The 20,000-nt window shown below is 52.0% G+C and overlaps 1 protein-coding gene across 1 annotated transcript in view; it reads left to right on the plus strand.

The window, feature by feature from the left end:
* LOC137307955 (ubiquitin carboxyl-terminal hydrolase 21-like) overlaps positions 1 to 20,000 on the plus strand; it is a gene marked incomplete at both ends in the record, with an annotated part of 34,897 nt that overhangs the window by 11,851 nt on the left and 3,046 nt on the right. Inside the window, 2 exon segments of the mRNA XM_067976954.1 lie at positions 18,836 to 18,939; positions 19,075 to 19,161. Coding sequence (XP_067833055.1) covers positions 18,836 to 18,939; positions 19,075 to 19,161 — 191 coding nt within the window.

Genomic DNA, 20,000 nt, shown 5'->3' on the forward strand with positions numbered 1-20,000 from the left:
AGGTACAGGGTTAGATACAGAGTAAAGCTCCCTCCACACTGTCCCATCAAACACTCCCAGGGTCAGGTACAGGGTTAGATACAGAGTAAAGCTCCCTCCACACTGTCCCATCAAACACTCCCAGGGTCAGGTACAGGGTTAGATACAGAGTAAAGCTCCCTCCACACTGTCCCGTCAAACACTCCCAGGGTCAGGTACAGGGTGAGATACAGAGTAAAGCTCCCTCTACACTGTCCCATCAAACACTCCCAGGGGCAGGCACAGGGTTAGATACAGAGTAAAGCTCCCTCTACACTGTCCCATCAAACACTCCCAGGGCAGGTACAGGGTTAGATACAGAGTAAAGCTCCCTCTACACTGTCCCATCAAACACTCCCAGGGCAGGTACAGGGTGAGATACAGAGTAAAGCTCCCTCTACACTGTCCCGTCAAACACTCCCAGGGCAGGTACAGGGTTAGATACAGAGTAAAGCTCCCTCTACACTGTCCCATCAAACACTCCCAGGGCAGGTACAGGGTTAGATACAGAGTAAAGCTCCCTCTACACTGTCCCATCAAACACTCCCAGGGCAGGTACAGGGTTAGATACAGAGTAAAGCTCCCTCTACACTGTCCCATCAAACACTCCCAGGGCAGGTACAGGGTTAGATACAGAGTAAAGCTCCCTCTACACTGTCCCATCAAACACTCCCAGGGTCAGGTACAGGGTGAGATACAGAGTAAAGCTCCCTCTACACTGTCCCATCAAACACTCCCAGGGCAGGTACAGGGTTAGATACAGAGTAAAGCTCCCTCTACACTGTCCCATCAAACACTCCCAGGGCAGGTACAGGGTTAGATACAGAGTAAAGCTCCCTCTACACTGTCCCATCAAACACTCCCAGGGTCAGCTACAGGGTTAGATACAGAGTAAAGCTCCCTCTACACTGTCCCATCAAACACTCCCAGGGTCAGGTACAGGGTTAGATACAGAGTAAAGCTCCCTCCACACTGTCCCATCAAACACTCCCAGGGCAGGTACAGGGTTAGATACAGAGTAAAGCTCCCTCTACACTGTCCCATCAAACACTCCCAGGGTCAGGTACAGGGTTAGATACAGAGTAAAGCTCCCTCTACACTGTCCCATCAAACACTCCCAGGGCAGGTACAGGGTTAGATACAGAGTAAAGCTCCCTCTACACTGTCCCATCAAACACTCCCAGGACAGGTACAGGGTGAGATACAGAGTAAAGCTCCCTCTACACTGTCCCGTCAAACACTCCCAGGGTCAGGTACAGGGTTAGATACAGAGTAAAGCTCCCTCCGCACTGTCCCGTCAAACACTCCCAGGGCAGGTACAGGGATAGATACAGAGTAAAGCTCCCTCTACACTGTCCCATCAAACACTCCCAGGGCAGGTACAGGGTGAGATACAGAGTAAAGCTCCCTCTACACTGTCCCGTCAAACACTCCCAGGGTCAGGTACAAGGTTAGATACAGAGTAAAGCTCCCTCTACACTGTCCCGTCAAACACTCCCAGGGCAGGTACAGGGTTAGATACAGAGTAAAGCTCCCTCTACACTGTCCCATCAAACACTCCCAGGGCAGGTACAGGGTTAGATACAGAGTAAAGCTCCCTCTACACTGTCCCATCAAACACTCCCAGGGTCAGGTACAGGGTTAGATACAGAGTAAAGCTCCCTCGACACTGTCCCATCAAACACTCCCAGGGTCAGGTACAGGGTTAGATAGAGAGTAAAGCTCCCTCTACACTGTCCCATCAAACACTCCCAGGGCAGGTACAGGGTTAGATACAGAGTAAAGCTCCCTCTACACTGTCCCGTCAAACACTCCCAGGGCAGGTACAGGGTTAGATACAGAGTAAAGCTCCCTCTGCACTGTCCCATCAAACACTCCCAGGGCAGGGACAGGGTTAGATACAGAGTAAAGCTCCCTCTCCACTGTCCCATCAAACACTCCCAGGGCAGGTACAGGGTTAGATACAGAGTAAAGCTCCCTCTACACTGTCCCATCAAACACTCCCAGGGTCAGGTACAGGGTTAGATACAGAGTAAAGCTCCCTCTACACTGTCCCATCAAACACTCCCAGGGCAGGTACAGGGTTAGATACAGAGTAAAGCTCCCTCTACACTGTCCCATCAAACACTCCCAGGGCAGGTACAGGGTTAGATACAGAGTAAAGCTCCCTCTACACTGTCCCATCAAACACTCCCAGGGCAGGGACAGGGTTAGATACAGAGTAAAGCTCCCTCTACACTGTCCCATCAAACACTCCCAGGGCAGGTACAGGGTTAGATACAGAGTAAAGCTCCCTCGACACTGTCCCATCAAACACTCCCAGGGTCAGGTACAGGGTTAGATACAGAGTAAAGCTCCCTCTACACTGTCCCATCAAACACTCCCAGGGCAGGTACAGGGTTAGATACAGAGTAAAGCTCCCTCTACACTGTCCCATCAAACACTCCCAGGGCAGGTACAGGGTTAGATACAGAGTAAAGCTCCCTCTACACTGTCCCATCAAACACTCCCAGGGCAGGTACAGGGTTAGATACAGAGTAAAGCTCCCTCTACACTGTCCCATCAAACACTCCCAGGGCAGGTACAGGGTTAGATACAGAGTAAAGCTCCCTCCACACTGTCCCATCAAACACTCCCAGGACAGGTACAGGGTTAGATACAGAGTAAAGCTCCCTCTACACTGTCCCATCAAACACTCCCAGGATCAGGTACAGGGTTAGATACAGAGTAAAGCTCCCTCTACACTGTCCCATCAAACACTCCCAGGGTCAGGTACAGGGTTAGATACAGAGTAAAGCTCCCTCTACACTGTCCCATCAAACACTCCCAGGGCAGGTACAGGGTTAGATACAGAGTAAAGCTCCCTCTACACTGTCCCATCAAACACTCCCAGGGTCAGGTACAGGGTTAGATACAGAGTAAAGCTCCCTCTACACTGTCCCATCAAACACTCCCAGGGCAGGTACAGGGTTAGATACAGAGTAAAGCTCCCTCCACACTGTCCCATCAAACACTCCCAGGGCAGGTACAGGGTGAGATACAGAGTAAAGCTCCCTCTACACTGTCCCGTCAAACACTCCCAGGGTCAGGTACAGGGTTAGATACAGAGTAAAGCTCCCTCCGCACTGTCCCATCAAACACTCCCAGGGCAGGTACAGGGATAGATACAGAGTAAAGCTCCCTCTACACTGTCCCATCAAACACTCCCAGGGCAGGTACAGGGTTAGATACAGAGTAAAGCTCCCTCTACACTGTCCCGTCAAACACTCCCAGGGTCAGGTACAAGGTTAGATACAGAGTAAAGCTCCCTCTACACTGTCCCGTCAAACACTCCCAGGGCAGGTACAGGGATAGATACAGAGTAAAGCTCCCTCTACACTGTCCCGTCAAACACTCCCAGGGCAGGTACAGGGTTAGATACAGAGTAAAGCTCCCTCCACACTGTCCCGTCAAACACTCCCAGGGCAGGTACAGAGTTAGATACAGAGTAAAGCTCCCTCTACACTGTCCCGTCAAACACTCCCAGGGCAGGTACAGGGTTAGATACAGAGTAAAGCTCCCTCCACACTGTCCCGTCAAACACTCCCAGGGCAGGTACAGAGTTAGATACAGAGTAAAGCTCCCTCTACACTGTCCCATCAAACACTCCCAGGGCAGGTACAGACTGGGTTAGATACAGAGTAAAGCTCCCTCTACACTGTCCCATCAAACACTCCCAGGGTCAGGTACAGGGATAGATACAGAGTAAAGCTCCCTCTACACTGTCCCATCAAACACTCCCAGGGTCAGGTACAGGGTTAGATACAGAGTAAAGCTCCCTCTACACTGTCCCATCAAACACTCCCAGGGTCAGGTACAGGGATAGATACAGAGTAAAGCTCCCTCTACACTGTCCCATCAAACACTCCCAGGGTCAGGTACAGGGTTAGATACAGAGTAAAGCTCCCTCTACACTGTCCCATCAAACACTCCCAGGGCAGGTACAGGGTTAGATACAGAGTAAATCTCCCTCTACACTGTCCCATCAAACACTCCCAGGGTCAGGTACAGGGTTAGATACAGAGTAAAGCTCCCTCGACACTGTCCCATCAAACACTCCCAGGGTCAGGTACAGGGTTAGATAGAGAGTAAAGCTCCCTCTACACTGTCCCATCAAACACTCCCAGGGCAGGTACAGGGTTAGATACAGAGTAAAGCTCCCTCTACACTGTCCCATCAAACACTCCCAGGGTCAGGTACAGGGTTAGATACAGAGTAAAGCTCCCTCGACACTGTCCCATCAAACACTCCCAGGGTCAGGTACAGGGTTAGATAGAGAGTAAAGCTCCCTCTACACTGTCCCATCAAACACTCCCAGGGCAGGTACAGGGTTAGATACAGAGTAAAGCTCCCTCTACACTGTCCCGTCAAACACTCCCAGGGCAGGTACAGGGTTAGATACAGAGTAAAGCTCCCTCTGCACTGTCCCATCAAACACTCCCAGGGCAGGGACAGGGTTAGATACAGAGTAAAGCTCCCTCTACACTGTCCCATCAAACACTCCCAGGGCAGGTACAGGGTTAGATACAGAGTAAAGCTCCCTCTACACTGTCCCATCAAACACTCCCAGGGTCAGGTACAGGGTTAGATACAGAGTAAAGCTCCCTCTACACTGTCCCATCAAACACTCCCAGGGCAGGTACAGGGTTAGATACAGAGTAAAGCTCCCTCTACACTGTCCCATCAAACACTCCCAGGGCAGGTACAGGGTTAGATACAGAGTAAAGCTCCCTCTACACTGTCCCATCAAACACTCCCAGGGCAGGGACAGGGTTAGATACAGAGTAAAGCTCCCTCTACACTGTCCCATCAAACACTCCCAGGGCAGGTACAGACTGGGTTAGATACAGAGTAAAGCTCCCTCTACACTGTCCCATCAAACACTCCCAGGGCAGGTACAGGGTTAGATACAGAGTAAAGCTCCCTCGACACTGTCCCATCAAACACTCCCAGGGTCAGGTACAGGGTTAGATACAGAGTAAAGCTCCCTCTACACTGTCCCATCAAACACTCCCAGGGCAGGTACAGGGTTAGATACAGAGTAAAGCTCCCTCTACACTGTCCCATCAAACACTCCCAGGGCAGGTACAGGGTTAGATACAGAGTAAAGCTCCCTCTACACTGTCCCATCAAACACTCCCAGGGCAGGTACAGGGTTAGATACAGAGTAAAGCTCCCTCTACACTGTCCCATCAAACACTCCCAGGGCAGGTACAGGGTTAGATACAGAGTAAAGCTCCCTCCACACTGTCCCATCAAACACTCCCAGGACAGGTACAGGGTTAGATACAGAGTAAAGCTCCCTCTACACTGTCCCATCAAACACTCCCAGGATCAGGTACAGGGTTAGATACAGAGTAAAGCTCCCTCTACACTGTCCCATCAAACACTCCCAGGGTCAGGTACAGGGTTAGATACAGAGTAAAGCTCCCTCTACACTGTCCCATCAAACACTCCCAGGGCAGGTACAGGGTTAGATACAGAGTAAAGCTCCCTCTACACTGTCCCATCAAACACTCCCAGGGTCAGGTACAGGGTTAGATACAGAGTAAAGCTCCCTCTACACTGTCCCATCAAACACTCCCAGGGCAGGTACAGGGTTAGATACAGAGTAAAGCTCCCTCCACACTGTCCCATCAAACACTCCCAGGGCAGGTACAGGGTGAGATACAGAGTAAAGCTCCCTCTACACTGTCCCGTCAAACACTCCCAGGGTCAGGTACAGGGTTAGATACAGAGTAAAACTCCCTCCGCACTGTCCCATCAAACACTCCCAGGGCAGGTACAGGGATAGATACAGAGTAAAGCTCCCTCTACACTGTCCCATCAAACACTCCCAGGGCAGGTACAGGGTTAGATACAGAGTAAAGCTCCCTCTACACTGTCCCGTCAAACACTCCCAGGGTCAGGTACAAGGTTAGATACAGAGTAAAGCTCCCTCTACACTGTCCCGTCAAACACTCCCAGGGCAGGTACAGGGTTAGATACAGAGTAAAGCTCCCTCCACACTGTCCCGTCAAACACTCCCAGGGCAGGTACAGAGTTAGATACAGAGTAAAGCTCCCTCTACACTGTCCCATCAAACACTCCCAGGGCAGGTACAGACTGGGTTAGATACAGAGCAAAGCTCCCTCTACACTGTCCCATCAAACACTCCCAGGGTCAGGTACAGGGATAGATACAGAGTAAAGCTCCCTCTACACTGTCCCATCAAACACTCCCAGGGTCAGGTACAGGGTTAGATACAGAGTAAAGCTCCCTCTACACTGTCCCATCAAACACTCCCAGGGTCAGGTACAGGGATAGATACAGAGTAAAGCTCCCTCTACACTGTCCCATCAAACACTCCCAGGGTCAGGTACAGGGTTAGATACAGAGTAAAGCTCCCTCTACACTGTCCCATCAAACACTCCCAGGGCAGGTACAGGGTTAGATACAGAGTAAATCTCCCTCTACACTGTCCCATCAAACACTCCCAGGGTCAGGTACAGGGTTAGATGCAGAGTAAAGCTCCCTCGACACTGTCCCATCAAACACTCCCAGGGTCAGGTACAGGGTTAGATAGAGAGTAAAGCTCCCTCTACACTGTCCCATCAAACACTCCCAGGGCAGGTACAGGGTTAGATACAGAGTAAAGCTCCCTCTACACTGTCCCATCAAACACTCCCAGGGTCAGGTACAGGGTTAGATGCAGAGTAAAGCTCCCTCGACACTGTCCCATCAAACACTCCCAGGGTCAGGTACAGGGTTAGATAGAGAGTAAAGCTCCCTCTACACTGTCCCATCAAACACTCCCAGGGCAGGTGCAGGGTTAGATACAGAGTAAAGCTCCCTCTACACTGTCCCGTCAAACACTCCCAGGGTCAGGTACAAGGTTAGATACAGAGTAAAGCTCCCTCTACACTGTCCCGTCAAACACTCCCAGGGCAGGTACAGGGATAGATACAGAGTAAAGCTCCCTCTACACTGTCCCGTCAAACACTCCCAGGGCAGGTATAGGGTTAGATACAGAGTAAAGCTCCCTCCACACTGTCCCGTCAAACACTCCCAGGGCAGGTACAGAGTTAGATACAGAGTAAAGCTCCCTCTACACTGTCCCGTCAAACACTCCCAGGGCAGGTACAGGGTTAGATACAGAGTAAAGCTCCCTCCACACTGTCCCGTCAAACACTCCCAGGGCAGGTACAGAGTTAGATACAGAGTAAAGCTCCCTCTACACTGTCCCATCAAACACTCCCAGGGCAGGTACAGACTGGGTTAGATACAGAGTAAAGCTCCCTCTACACTGTCCCATCAAACACTCCCAGGGTCAGGTACAGGGATAGATACAGAGTAAAGCTCCCTCTACACTGTCCCATCAAACACTCCCAGGGTCAGGTACAGGGTTAGATACAGAGTAAAGCTCCCTCTACACTGTCCCATCAAACACTCCCAGGGTCAGGTACAGGGATAGATACAGAGTAAAGCTCCCTCTACACTGTCCCATCAAACACTCCCAGGGTCAGGTACAGGGTTAGATACAGAGTAAAGCTCCCTCTACACTGTCCCATCAAACACTCCCAGGGCAGGTACAGGGTTAGATACAGAGTAAATCTCCCTCTACACTGTCCCATCAAACACTCCCAGGGTCAGGTACAGGGTTAGATGCAGAGTAAAGCTCCCTCGACACTGTCCCATCAAACACTCCCAGGGTCAGGTGCAGGGTTAGATAGAGAGTAAAGCTCCCTCTACACTGTCCCATCAAACACTCCCAGGGCAGGTACAGGGTTAGATACAGAGTAAAGCTCCCTCTACACTGTCCCATCAAACACTCCCAGGGTCAGGTACAGGGTTAGATACAGAGTAAAGCTCCCTCGACACTGTCCCATCAAACACTCCCAGGGTCAGGTACAGGGTTAGATAGAGAGTAAAGCTCCCTCTACACTGTCCCATCAAACACTCCCAGGGCAGGTACAGGGTTAGATACAGAGTAAAGCTCCCTCTACACTGTCCCATCAAACACTCCCAGGGTCAGGTACAGGGTTAGATACAGAGTAAAGCTCCCTCTACACTGTCCCATCAAACACTCCCAGGGCAGGTACAGGGTTAGATACAGAGTAAAGCTCCCTCTACACTGTCCCATCAAACACTCCCAGGGCAGGTACAGGGTTAGATACAGAGTAAAGCTCCCTCCACACTGTCCCATCAAACACTCCCAGGGCAGGTACAGGGTTAGATACAGAGTAAAGCTCCCTCTACACTGTCCCATCAAACACTCCCAGGGTCAGGTACAGTGTTAGATACAGAGTAAAGCTCCCTCTACACTGTCCCATCAAACACTCCCAGGGTCAGGTACAGTGTTAGATACAGAGTAAAGCTCCCTCCACACTGTCCCATCAAACACTCCCAGGGCAGGTACAGGGTGAGATACAGAGTAAAGCTCCCTCTACACTGTCCCGTCAAACACTCCCAGGGTCAGGTACAGGGTTAGATACAGAGTAAAGCTCCCTCCGCACTGTCCCATCAAACACTCCCAGGGCAGGTACAGGGATAGATACAGAGTAAAGCTCCCTCTACACTGTCCCATCAAACACTCCCAGGGCAGGTACAGGGTTAGATACAGAGTAAAGCTCCCTCTACACTGTCCCGTCAAACACTCCCAGGGTCAGGTACAAGGTTAGATACAGAGTAAAGCTCCCTCTACACTGTCCCGTCAAACACTCCCAGGGCAGGTACAGGGATAGATACAGAGTAAAGCTCCCTCTACACTGTCCCGTCAAACACTCCCAGGGCAGGTACAGGGTTAGATACAGAGTAAAGCTCCCTCCACACTGTCCCGTCAAACACTCCCAGGGCAGGTACAGGGTTAGATACAGAGTAAAGCTCCCTCTACACTGTCCCGTCAAACACTCCCAGGGCAGGTACAGGGTTAGATACAGAGTAAAGCTCCCTCCACACTGTCCCGTCAAACACTCCCAGGGCAGGTACAGAGTTAGATACAGAGTAAAGCTCCCTCTACACTGTCCCATCAAACACTCCCAGGGCAGGTACAGACTGGGTTAGATACAGAGTAAAGCTCCCTCCACACTGTCCCATCAAACACTCCCAGGGTCAGGTACAGGGATAGATACAGAGTAAAGCTCCCTCTACACTGTCCCATCAAACACTCCCAGGGTCAGGTACAGGGTTAGATACAGAGTAAAGCTCCCTCTACACTGTCCCATCAAACACTCCCAGGGTCAGGTACAGGGATAGATACAGAGTAAAGCTCCCTCTACACTGTCCCATCAAACACTCCCAGGGTCAGGTACAGGGTTAGATACAGAGTAAAGCTCCCTCTACACTGTCCCATCAAACACTCCCAGGGCAGGTACAGGGTTAGATACAGAGTAAATCTCCCTCTACACTGTCCCATCAAACACTCCCAGGGTCAGGTACAGGGTTAGATACAGAGTAAAGCTCCCTCGACACTGTCCCATCAAACACTCCCAGGGTCAGGTACAGGGTTAGATAGAGAGTAAAGCTCCCTCTACACTGTCCCATCAAACACTCCCAGGGCAGGTACAGGGTTAGATACAGAGTAAAGCTCCCTCTACACTGTCCCATCAAACACTCCCAGGGTCAGGTACAGGGTTAGATACAGAGTAAAGCTCCCTCGACACTGTCCCATCAAACACTCCCAGGGTCAGGTACAGGGTTAGATAGAGAGTAAAGCTCCCTCTACACTGTCCCATCAAACACTCCCAGGGCAGGTACAGGGTTAGATACAGAGTAAAGCTCCCTCTACACTGTCCCATCAAACACTCCCAGGGTCAGGTACAGGGTTAGATACAGAGTAAAGCTCCCTCGACACTGTCCCATCAAACACTCCCAGGGTCAGGTACAGGGTTAGATAGAGAGTAAAGCTCCCTCTACACTGTCCCATCAAACACTCCCAGGGCAGGTACAGGGTTAGATACAGAGTAAAGCTCCCTCTACACTGTCCCGTCAAACACTCCCAGGGCAGGTACAGGGTTAGATACAGAGTAAAGCTCCCTCTGCACTGTCCCATCAAACACTCCCAGGGCAGGGACAGGGTTAGATACAGAGTAAAGCTCCCTCTACACTGTCCCATCAAACACTCCCAGGGCAGGTACAGGGTTAGATACAGAGTAAAGCTCCCTCTACACTGTCCCATCAAACACTCCCAGGGTCAGGTACAGGGTTAGATACAGAGTAAAGCTCCCTCTACACTGTCCCATCAAACACTCCCAGGGCAGGTACAGGGTTAGATACAGAGTAAAGCTCCCTCTACACTGTCCCATCAAACACTCCCAGGGCAGGTACAGGGTTAGATACAGAGTAAAGCTCCCTCTACACTGTCCCATCAAACACTCCCAGGGCAGGGACAGGGTTAGATACAGAGTAAAGCTCCCTCTCCACTGTCCCATCAAACACTCCCAGGGCAGGTACAGGGTTAGATACAGAGTAAAGCTCCCTCGACACTGTCCCATCAAACACTCCCAGGGTCAGGTACAGGGTTAGATACAGAGTAAAGCTCCCTCTACACTGTCCCATCAAACACTCCCAGGGCAGGTACAGGGTTAGATACAGAGTAAAGCTCCCTCTACACTGTCCCATCAAACACTCCCAGGGCAGGTACAGGGTTAGATACAGAGTAAAGCTCCCTCTACACTGTCCCATCAAACACTCCCAGGGCAGGTACAGGGTTAGATACAGAGTAAAGCTCCCTCTACACTGTCCCATCAAACACTCCCAGGGCAGGTACAGGGTTAGATACAGAGTAAAGCTCCCTCCACACTGTCCCATCAAACACTCCCAGGACAGGTACAGGGTTAGATACAGAGTAAAGCTCCCTCTACACTGTCCCATCAAACACTCCCAGGATCAGGTACAGGGTTAGATACAGAGTAAAGCTCCCTCTGCACTGTCCCATCAAACACTCCCAGGGTCAGGTACAGGGTTAGATACAGAGTAAAGCTCCCTCTACACTGTCCCATCAAACACTCCCAGGGCAGGTACAGGGTTAGATACAGAGTAAAGCTCCCTCTACACTGTCCCATCAAACACTCCCAGGGTCAGGTACAGGGTTAGATACAGAGTAAAGCTCCCTCTACACTGTCCCATCAAACACTCCCAGGGCAGGTACAGGGTTAGATACAGAGTAAAGCTCCCTCCACACTGTCCCATCAAACACTCCCAGGGCAGGTACAGGGTGAGATACAGAGTAAAGCTCCCTCTACACTGTCCCGTCAAACACTCCCAGGGTCAGGTACAGGGTTAGATACAGAGTAAAACTCCCTCCGCACTGTCCCATCAAACACTCCCAGGGCAGGTACAGGGATAGATACAGAGTAAAGCTCCCTCTACACTGTCCCATCAAACACTCCCAGGGCAGGTACAGGGTTAGATACAGAGTAAAGCTCCCTCTACACTGTCCCGTCAAACACTCCCAGGGTCAGGTACAAGGTTAGATACAGAGTAAAGCTCCCTCTACACTGTCCCGTCAAACACTCCCAGGGCAGGTACAGGGTTAGATACAGAGTAAAGCTCCCTCCACACTGTCCCGTCAAACACTCCCAGGGCAGGTACAGAGTTAGATACAGAGTAAAGCTCCCTCTACACTGTCCCATCAAACACTCCCAGGGCAGGTACAGACTGGGTTAGATACAGAGCAAAGCTCCCTCTACACTGTCCCATCAAACACTCCCAGGGTCAGGTACAGGGATAGATACAGAGTAAAGCTCCCTCTACACTGTCCCATCAAACACTCCCAGGGTCAGGTACAGGGTTAGATACAGAGTAAAGCTCCCTCTACACTGTCCCATCAAACACTCCCAGGGTCAGGTACAGGGATAGATACAGAGTAAAGCTCCCTCTACACTGTCCCATCAAACACTCCCAGGGTCAGGTACAGGGTTAGATACAGAGTAAAGCTCCCTCTACACTGTCCCATCAAACACTCCCAGGGCAGGTACAGGGTTAGATACAGAGTAAATCTCCCTCTACACTGTCCCATCAAACACTCCCAGGGTCAGGTACAGGGTTAGATGCAGAGTAAAGCTCCCTCGACACTGTCCCATCAAACACTCCCAGGGTCAGGTACAGGGTTAGATAGAGAGTAAAGCTCCCTCTACACTGTCCCATCAAACACTCCCAGGGCAGGTACAGGGTTAGATACAGAGTAAAGCTCCCTCTACACTGTCCCATCAAACACTCCCAGGGTCAGGTACAGGGTTAGATGCAGAGTAAAGCTCCCTCGACACTGTCCCATCAAACACTCCCAGGGTCAGGTACAGGGTTAGATAGAGAGTAAAGCTCCCTCTACACTGTCCCATCAAACACTCCCAGGGCAGGTGCAGGGTTAGATACAGAGTAAAGCTCCCTCTACACTGTCCCGTCAAACACTCCCAGGGTCAGGTACAAGGTTAGATACAGAGTAAAGCTCCCTCTACACTGTCCCGTCAAACACTCCCAGGGCAGGTACAGGGATAGATACAGAGTAAAGCTCCCTCTACACTGTCCCGTCAAACACTCCCAGGGCAGGTATAGGGTTAGATACAGAGTAAAGCTCCCTCCACACTGTCCCGTCAAACACTCCCAGGGCAGGTACAGAGTTAGATACAGAGTAAAGCTCCCTCTACACTGTCCCGTCAAACACTCCCAGGGCAGGTACAGGGTTAGATACAGAGTAAAGCTCCCTCCACACTGTCCCGTCAAACACTCCCAGGGCAGGTACAGAGTTAGATACAGAGTAAAGCTCCCTCTACACTGTCCCATCAAACACTCCCAGGGCAGGTACAGACTGGGTTAGATACAGAGTAAAGCTCCCTCTACACTGTCCCATCAAACACTCCCAGGGTCAGGTACAGGGATAGATACAGAGTAAAGCTCCCTCTACACTGTCCCATCAAACACTCCCAGGGTCAGGTACAGGGTTAGATACAGAGTAAAGCTCCCTCTACACTGTCCCATCAAACACTCCCAGGGCAGGTACAGGGTTAGATACAGAGTAAAGCTCCCTCTACACTGTCCCATCAAACACTCCCAGGGTCAGGTACAGGGTTAGATACAGAGTAAAGCTCCCTCTACACTGTCCCATCAAACACTCCCAGGGTCAGGTACAGGGTTAGATACAGAGTAAAGCTCCCTCCACACTGTCCCGTCAAACACTCCCAGGGCAGGTACAGAGTTAGATACAGAGTAAAGCTCCCTCTACACTGTCCCATCAAACACTCCCAGGGCAGGTACAGACTGGGTTAGATACAGAGTAAAGCTCCCTCTACACTGTCCCATCAAACACTCCCAGGGTCAGGTACAGGGATAGATACAGAGTAAAGCTCCCTCTACACTGTCCCATCAAACACTCCCAGGGTCAGGTACAGGGTTAGATACAGAGTAAAGCTCCCTCCACACTGTCCCATCAAACACTCCCAGGGTCAGGTACAGGGTTAGATACAGAGTAAAGCTCCCTCTACACTGTCCCATCAAACACTCCCAGGGTCAGGTACAGGGTTAGATACAGAGTAAAGCTCCCTCTACACTGTCCCATCAAACACTCCCAGGGCAGGTACAGGGTTAGATACAGAGTAAAGCTCCCTCTACACTGTCCCATCAAACACTCCCAGGGCAGGTACAGGGTTAGATACAGAGTAAAGCTCCCTCCACACTGTCCCATCAAACACTCCCAGGGCAGGTACAGGGTTAGATACAGAGTAAAGCTCCCTCTACACTGTCCCATCAAACACTCCCAGGGTCAGGTACAGTGTTAGATACAGAGTAAAGCTCCCTCTACACTGTCCCATCAAACACTCCCAGGGTCAGGTACAGGGTTAGATACAGAGTAAAGCTCCCTCTACACTGTCCCATCAAACACTCCCAGGGCAGGTACAGGGTTAGATACAGAGTAAAGCTCCCTCTACACTGTCCCATCAAACACTCCCAGGGTCAGGTACAGGGTTAGATACAGAGTAAAGCTCCCTCTACACTGTCCCATCAAACACTCCCAGGGCAGGTACAGGGTTAGATACAGAGTAAAGCTCCCTCTACACTGTCCCATCAAACACTCCCAGGGCAGGTACAGGGTTAGATACAGAGTAAAGCTCCCTCTACACTGTCCCATCAAACACTCCCAGGGCAGGGACAGGGTTAGATACAGAGTAAAGCTCCCTCTCCACTGTCCCATCAAACACTCCCAGGGCAGGTACAGGGTTAGATACAGAGTAAAGCTCCCTCGACACTGTCCCATCAAACACTCCCAGGGTCAGGTACAGGGTTAGATACAGAGTAAAGCTCCCTCTACACTGTCCCATCAAACACTCCCAGGGCAGGTACAGGGTTAGATACAGAGTAAAGCTCCCTCTACACTGTCCCATCAAACACTCCCAGGGCAGGTACAGGGTTAGATACAGAGTAAAGCTCCCTCTACACTGTCCCATCAAACACTCCCAGGGCAGGTACAGGGTTAGATACAGAGTAAAGCTCCCTCTACACTGTCCCATCAAACACTCCCAGGGCAGGTACAGGGTTAGATACAGAGTAAAGCTCCCTCCACACTGTCCCATCAAACACTCCCAGGACAGGTACAGGGTTAGATACAGAGTAAAGCTCCCTCTACACTGTCCCATCAAACACTCCCAGGATCAGGTACAGGGTTAGATACAGAGTAAAGCTCCCTCTGCACTGTCCCATCAAACACTCCCAGGGTCAGGTACAGGGTTAGATACAGAGTAAAGCTCCCTCTACACTGTCCCATCAAACACTCCCAGGGCAGGTACAGGGTTAGATACAGAGTAAAGCTCCCTCTACACTGTCCCATCAAACACTCCCAGGGTCAGGTACAGGGTTAGATACAGAGTAAAGCTCCCTCTACACTGTCCCATCAAACACTCCCAGGGCAGGTACAGGGTTAGATACAGAGTAAAGCTCCCTCCACACTGTCCCATCAAACACTCCCAGGGCAGGTACAGGGTGAGATACAGAGTAAAGCTCCCTCTACACTGTCCCGTCAAACACTCCCAGGGTCAGGTACAGGGTTAGATACAGAGTAAAACTCCCTCCGCACTGTCCCATCAAACACTCCCAGGGCAGGTACAGGGATAGATACAGAGTAAAGCTCCCTCTACACTGTCCCATCAAACACTCCCAGGGCAGGTACAGGGTTAGATACAGAGTAAAGCTCCCTCTACACTGTCCCGTCAAACACTCCCAGGGTCAGGTACAAGGTTAGATACAGAGTAAAGCTCCCTCTACACTGTCCCGTCAAACACTCCCAGGGCAGGTACAGGGTTAGATACAGAGTAAAGCTCCCTCCACACTGTCCCGTCAAACACTCCCAGGGCAGGTACAGAGTTAGATACAGAGTAAAGCTCCCTCTACACTGTCCCATCAAACACTCCCAGGGCAGGTACAGACTGGGTTAGATACAGAGCAAAGCTCCCTCTACACTGTCCCATCAAACACTCCCAGGGTCAGGTACAGGGATAGATACAGAGTAAAGCTCCCTCTACACTGTCCCATCAAACACTCCCAGGGTCAGGTACAGGGTTAGATACAGAGTAAAGCTCCCTCTACACTGTCCCATCAAACACTCCCAGGGTCAGGTACAGGGATAGATACAGAGTAAAGCTCCCTCTACACTGTCCCATCAAACACTCCCAGGGTCAGGTACAGGGTTAGATACAGAGTAAAGCTCCCTCTACACTGTCCCATCAAACACTCCCAGGGCAGGTACAGGGTTAGATACAGAGTAAATCTCCCTCTACACTGTCCCATCAAACACTCCCAGGGTCAGGTACAGGGTTAGATGCAGAGTAAAGCTCCCTCGACACTGTCCCATCAAACACTCCCAGGGTCAGGTACAGGGTTAGATAGAGAGTAAAGCTCCCTCTACACTGTCCCATCAAACACTCCCAGGGCAGGTACAGGGTTAGATACAGAGTAAAGCTCCCTCTACACTGTCCCATCAAACACTCCCAGGGTCAGGTACAGGGTTAGATGCAGAGTAAAGCTCCCTCGACACTGTCCCATCAAACACTCCCAGGGTCAGGTACAGGGTTAGATAGAGAGTAAAGCTCCCTCTACACTGTCCCATCAAACACTCCCAGGGCAGGTGCAGGGTTAGATACAGAGTAAAGCTCCCTCTACACTGTCCCGTCAAACACTCCCAGGGTCAGGTACAAGGTTAGATACAGAGTAAAGCTCCCTCTACACTGTCCCGTCAAACACTCCCAGGGCAGGTACAGGGATAGATACAGAGTAAAGCTCCCTCTACACTGTCCCGTCAAACACTCCCAGGGCAGGTATAGGGTTAGATACAGAGTAAAGCTCCCTCCACACTGTCCCGTCAAACACTCCCAGGGCAGGTACAGAGTTAGATACAGAGTAAAGCTCCCTCTACACTGTCCCGTCAAACACTCCCAGGGCAGGTACAGAGTTAGATACAGAGTAAAGCTCCCTCTACACTGTCCCATCAAACACTCCCAGGGCAGGTACAGACTGGGTTAGATACAGAGTAAAGCTCCCTCTACACTGTCCCATCAAACACTCCCAGGGTCAGGTACAGGGATAGATACAGAGTAAAGCTCCCTCTACACTGTCCCATCAAACACTCCCAGGGTCAGGTACAGGGTTAGATACAGAGTAAAGCTCCCTCTACACTGTCCCATCAAACACTCCCAGGGCAGGTACAGGGTTAGATACAGAGTAAAGCTCCCTCTACACTGTCCCATCAAACACTCCCAGGGTCAGGTACAGGGTTAGATACAGAGTAAAGCTCCCTCTACACTGTCCCATCAAACACTCCCAGGGTCAGGTACAGGGTTAGATACAGAGTAAAGCTCCCTCCACACTGTCCCGTCAAACACTCCCAGGGCAGGTACAGAGTTAGATACAGAGTAAAGCTCCCTCTACACTGTCCCATCAAACACTCCCAGGGCAGGTACAGACTGGGTTAGATACAGAGTAAAGCTCCCTCTACACTGTCCCATCAAACACTCCCAGGGTCAGGTACAGGGATAGATACAGAGTAAAGCTCCCTCTACACTGTCCCATCAAACACTCCCAGGGTCAGGTACAGGGTTAGATACAGAGTAAAGCTCCCTCTACACTGTCCCATCAAACACTCCCAGGGCAGGTACAGGGTTAGATACAGAGTAAATCTCCCTCTACACTGTCCCATCAAACACTCCCAGGGTCAGGTACAGGGTTAGATGCAGAGTAAAGCTCCCTCGACACTGTCCCATCAAACACTCCCAGGGTCAGGTGCAGGGTTAGATAGAGAGTAAAGCTCCCTCTACACTGTCCCATCAAACACTCCCAGGGCAGGTACAGGGTTAGATACAGAGTAAAGCTCCCTCTACACTGTCCCATCAAACACTCCCAGGGTCAGGTACAGGGTTAGATACAGAGTAAAGCTCCCTCGACACTGTCCCATCAAACACTCCCAGGGTCAGGTACAGGGTTAGATAGAGAGTAAAGCTCCCTCTACACTGTCCCATCAAACACTCCCAGGGCAGGTACAGGGTTAGATACAGAGTAAAGCTCCCTCCACACTGTCCCATCAAACACTCCCAGGGTCAGGTACAGGGTTAGATACAGAGTAAAGCTCCCTCTACACTGTCCCATCAAACACTCCCAGGGTCAGGTACAGGGTTAGATACAGAGTAAAGCTCCCTCTACACTGTCCCATCAAACACTCCCAGGGCAGGTACAGGGTTAGATACAGAGTAAAGCTCCCTCTACACTGTCCCATCAAACACTCCCAGGGCAGGTACAGGGTTAGATACAGAGTAAAGCTCCCTCCACACTGTCCCATCAAACACTCCCAGGGCAGGTACAGGGTTAGATACAGAGTAAAGCTCCCTCTACACTGTCCCATCAAACACTCCCAGGGTCAGGTACAGTGTTAGATACAGAGTAAAGCTCCCTCTACACTGTCCCATCAAACACTCCCAGGGTCAGGTACAGGGTTAGATACAGAGTAAAGCTCCCTCTACACTGTCCCATCAAACACTCCCAGGGCAGGTACAGGGTTAGATACAGAGTAAAGCTCCCTCTAACTGTCCCATCAAACACTCCCAGGGCAGGTACAGGGTTAGATACAGAGTAAAGCTCCCTCCACACTGTCCCATCAAACTCTCCCAGGGCAGGTACAGGGTTAGATACAGAGTAAAGCTCCCTCTACACTGTCCCGTCAAACACTCCCAGGGTCAGGTACAGGGTTAGATACAGAGTAAAGCTCCCTCTACACTGTCCCATCAAACACTCCCAGGGTCAGGTACAGGGTTAGATACAGAGTAAAGCTCCCTCGACACTGTCCCATCAAACACTCCCAGGGCAGGTACAGGGTTAGATACAGAGTAAAGCTCCCTCTACACTGTCCCATCAAACACTCCCAGGGCAGGTACAGGGTTAGATACAGAGTAAAGCTCCCTCTACACTGTCCCATCAAACACTCCCAGGGCAGGTACAGGGTTAGTTACAGAGTAAAGCTCCCTCTACACTGTCCCATCAAACACTCCCAGGGCAGGTACAGGGTTAGATACAGAGTAAAGCTCCCTCTACACTGTCCCATCAAACACTCCCAGGGTCAGGTACAGGGTTAGATACAGAGTAAAGCTCCCTCTACACTGTCCCATCAAACACTCCCAGGGTCAGGTACAGGGTTAGATACAGAGTAAAGCTCCCCCTACACTGTCCCATCAAACACTCCCAGGGTCAGGTACAGTGTGAGACACAGAGGAAAGCTCCCTGGGAGGGGGTTCGAGAGACGACCTAACTGCTCCCTCCTTCGCTGCAGATCTCTTTGTGGGCCAGCTGAACAGCACTCTGCATTGCACGGCCTGCGGGCACAATTCCACAACCTTCGAGGTCTTCTGTGACTTGTCGCTCCCGATTCCCAAGGTAGGTCTGGCCGAGCCCAGCTGACGGACCCTCGGGGTGCGGGGCGGAGGGGCCCGGGGGGGGGGGGCGGGGCGGGGGGCGTGCGTGCGTAATTCTGACACTGACCCGTTTTCCCCCCCCCCCCCTGTCTTGCAGAGGATGTCCACCGGGGGACGGGTCTCGCTGGCGGATTGTCTCGACCTGTTCACAGCGGAGGAGGAGCTGGATTCCGAGAATGCTCCAGTGAGTCCTCGTTCGCGGCCGTTCTCTCGCCCTCTCCCTCCAGCGTCCCACAACCTCCCTTCACACGGCTCCTTCGTTGGATTGTCGCGGGGGGGGGGTGGGGGGCGGTGGGGAACAGGGAGGGCGCCTCCCCCCTGCTCCCCCCCGATGGGCATCCTACTTGTCGGTATGTTAGATATCAGATGTCAGCTGTGGGTCAGAGGTCGCACTCTCCCCTCTGGAGACTCAAGACCCATAATCCCTGTGCCCACGGATGGTCGGTACTGAGGGAGCGCCGCACTGTCGGAGGGTCAGGACCGAGGGAGCGCCGCACTGTCGGAGGGGCGGTACTGAGGGAGCGCTGCACTGTCGGAGGGTCAGTGCTGAGGGAGCGCCGCACTGTCGGAGGGTCAGTACTGAGGGAGCGCCGCACTGTCGGAGGGTCGGTGCTGAGGGAGCGCCGCACTGTCGGAGGGTCAGTACTGAGGGAGGGCTGCACTGTCGGAGGGTCGGTACTGAGGGAGCGCCGCACTGTCGGAGGGTCGGTACTGAGGGAGCGCCGCACTGTCGGAGGGTCGGTACTGAGGGAGCGCCGCACTGTCGGAGGGTCAGTACTGAGGGAGCGCCGCACTGTCGGAGGGTCGGTACTGAGGGAGCGCCGCACTTTCGGAGGGTCAGTACTGAGGGAGCGCCGCACTGTCGGAGGGTCAGTACTGAGGGAGGGCCGCACTGTCGGAGGATCAGTACTGAGGGAGCGCCGCACTGTCGGAGGGTCAGTACTGAGGGAGCACCGCACTGTCGGAGGGTCAGTACTGAGGGAGCGCCGCACTGTCGGAGGGTCAGTACTGAGGGAGTGCTGC

This window comes from Heptranchias perlo, unplaced genomic scaffold (assembly GCF_035084215.1).
Source record: "Heptranchias perlo isolate sHepPer1 unplaced genomic scaffold, sHepPer1.hap1 HAP1_SCAFFOLD_1164, whole genome shotgun sequence".
Lineage (NCBI taxonomy): Eukaryota > Metazoa > Chordata > Chondrichthyes > Hexanchiformes > Hexanchidae > Heptranchias > Heptranchias perlo.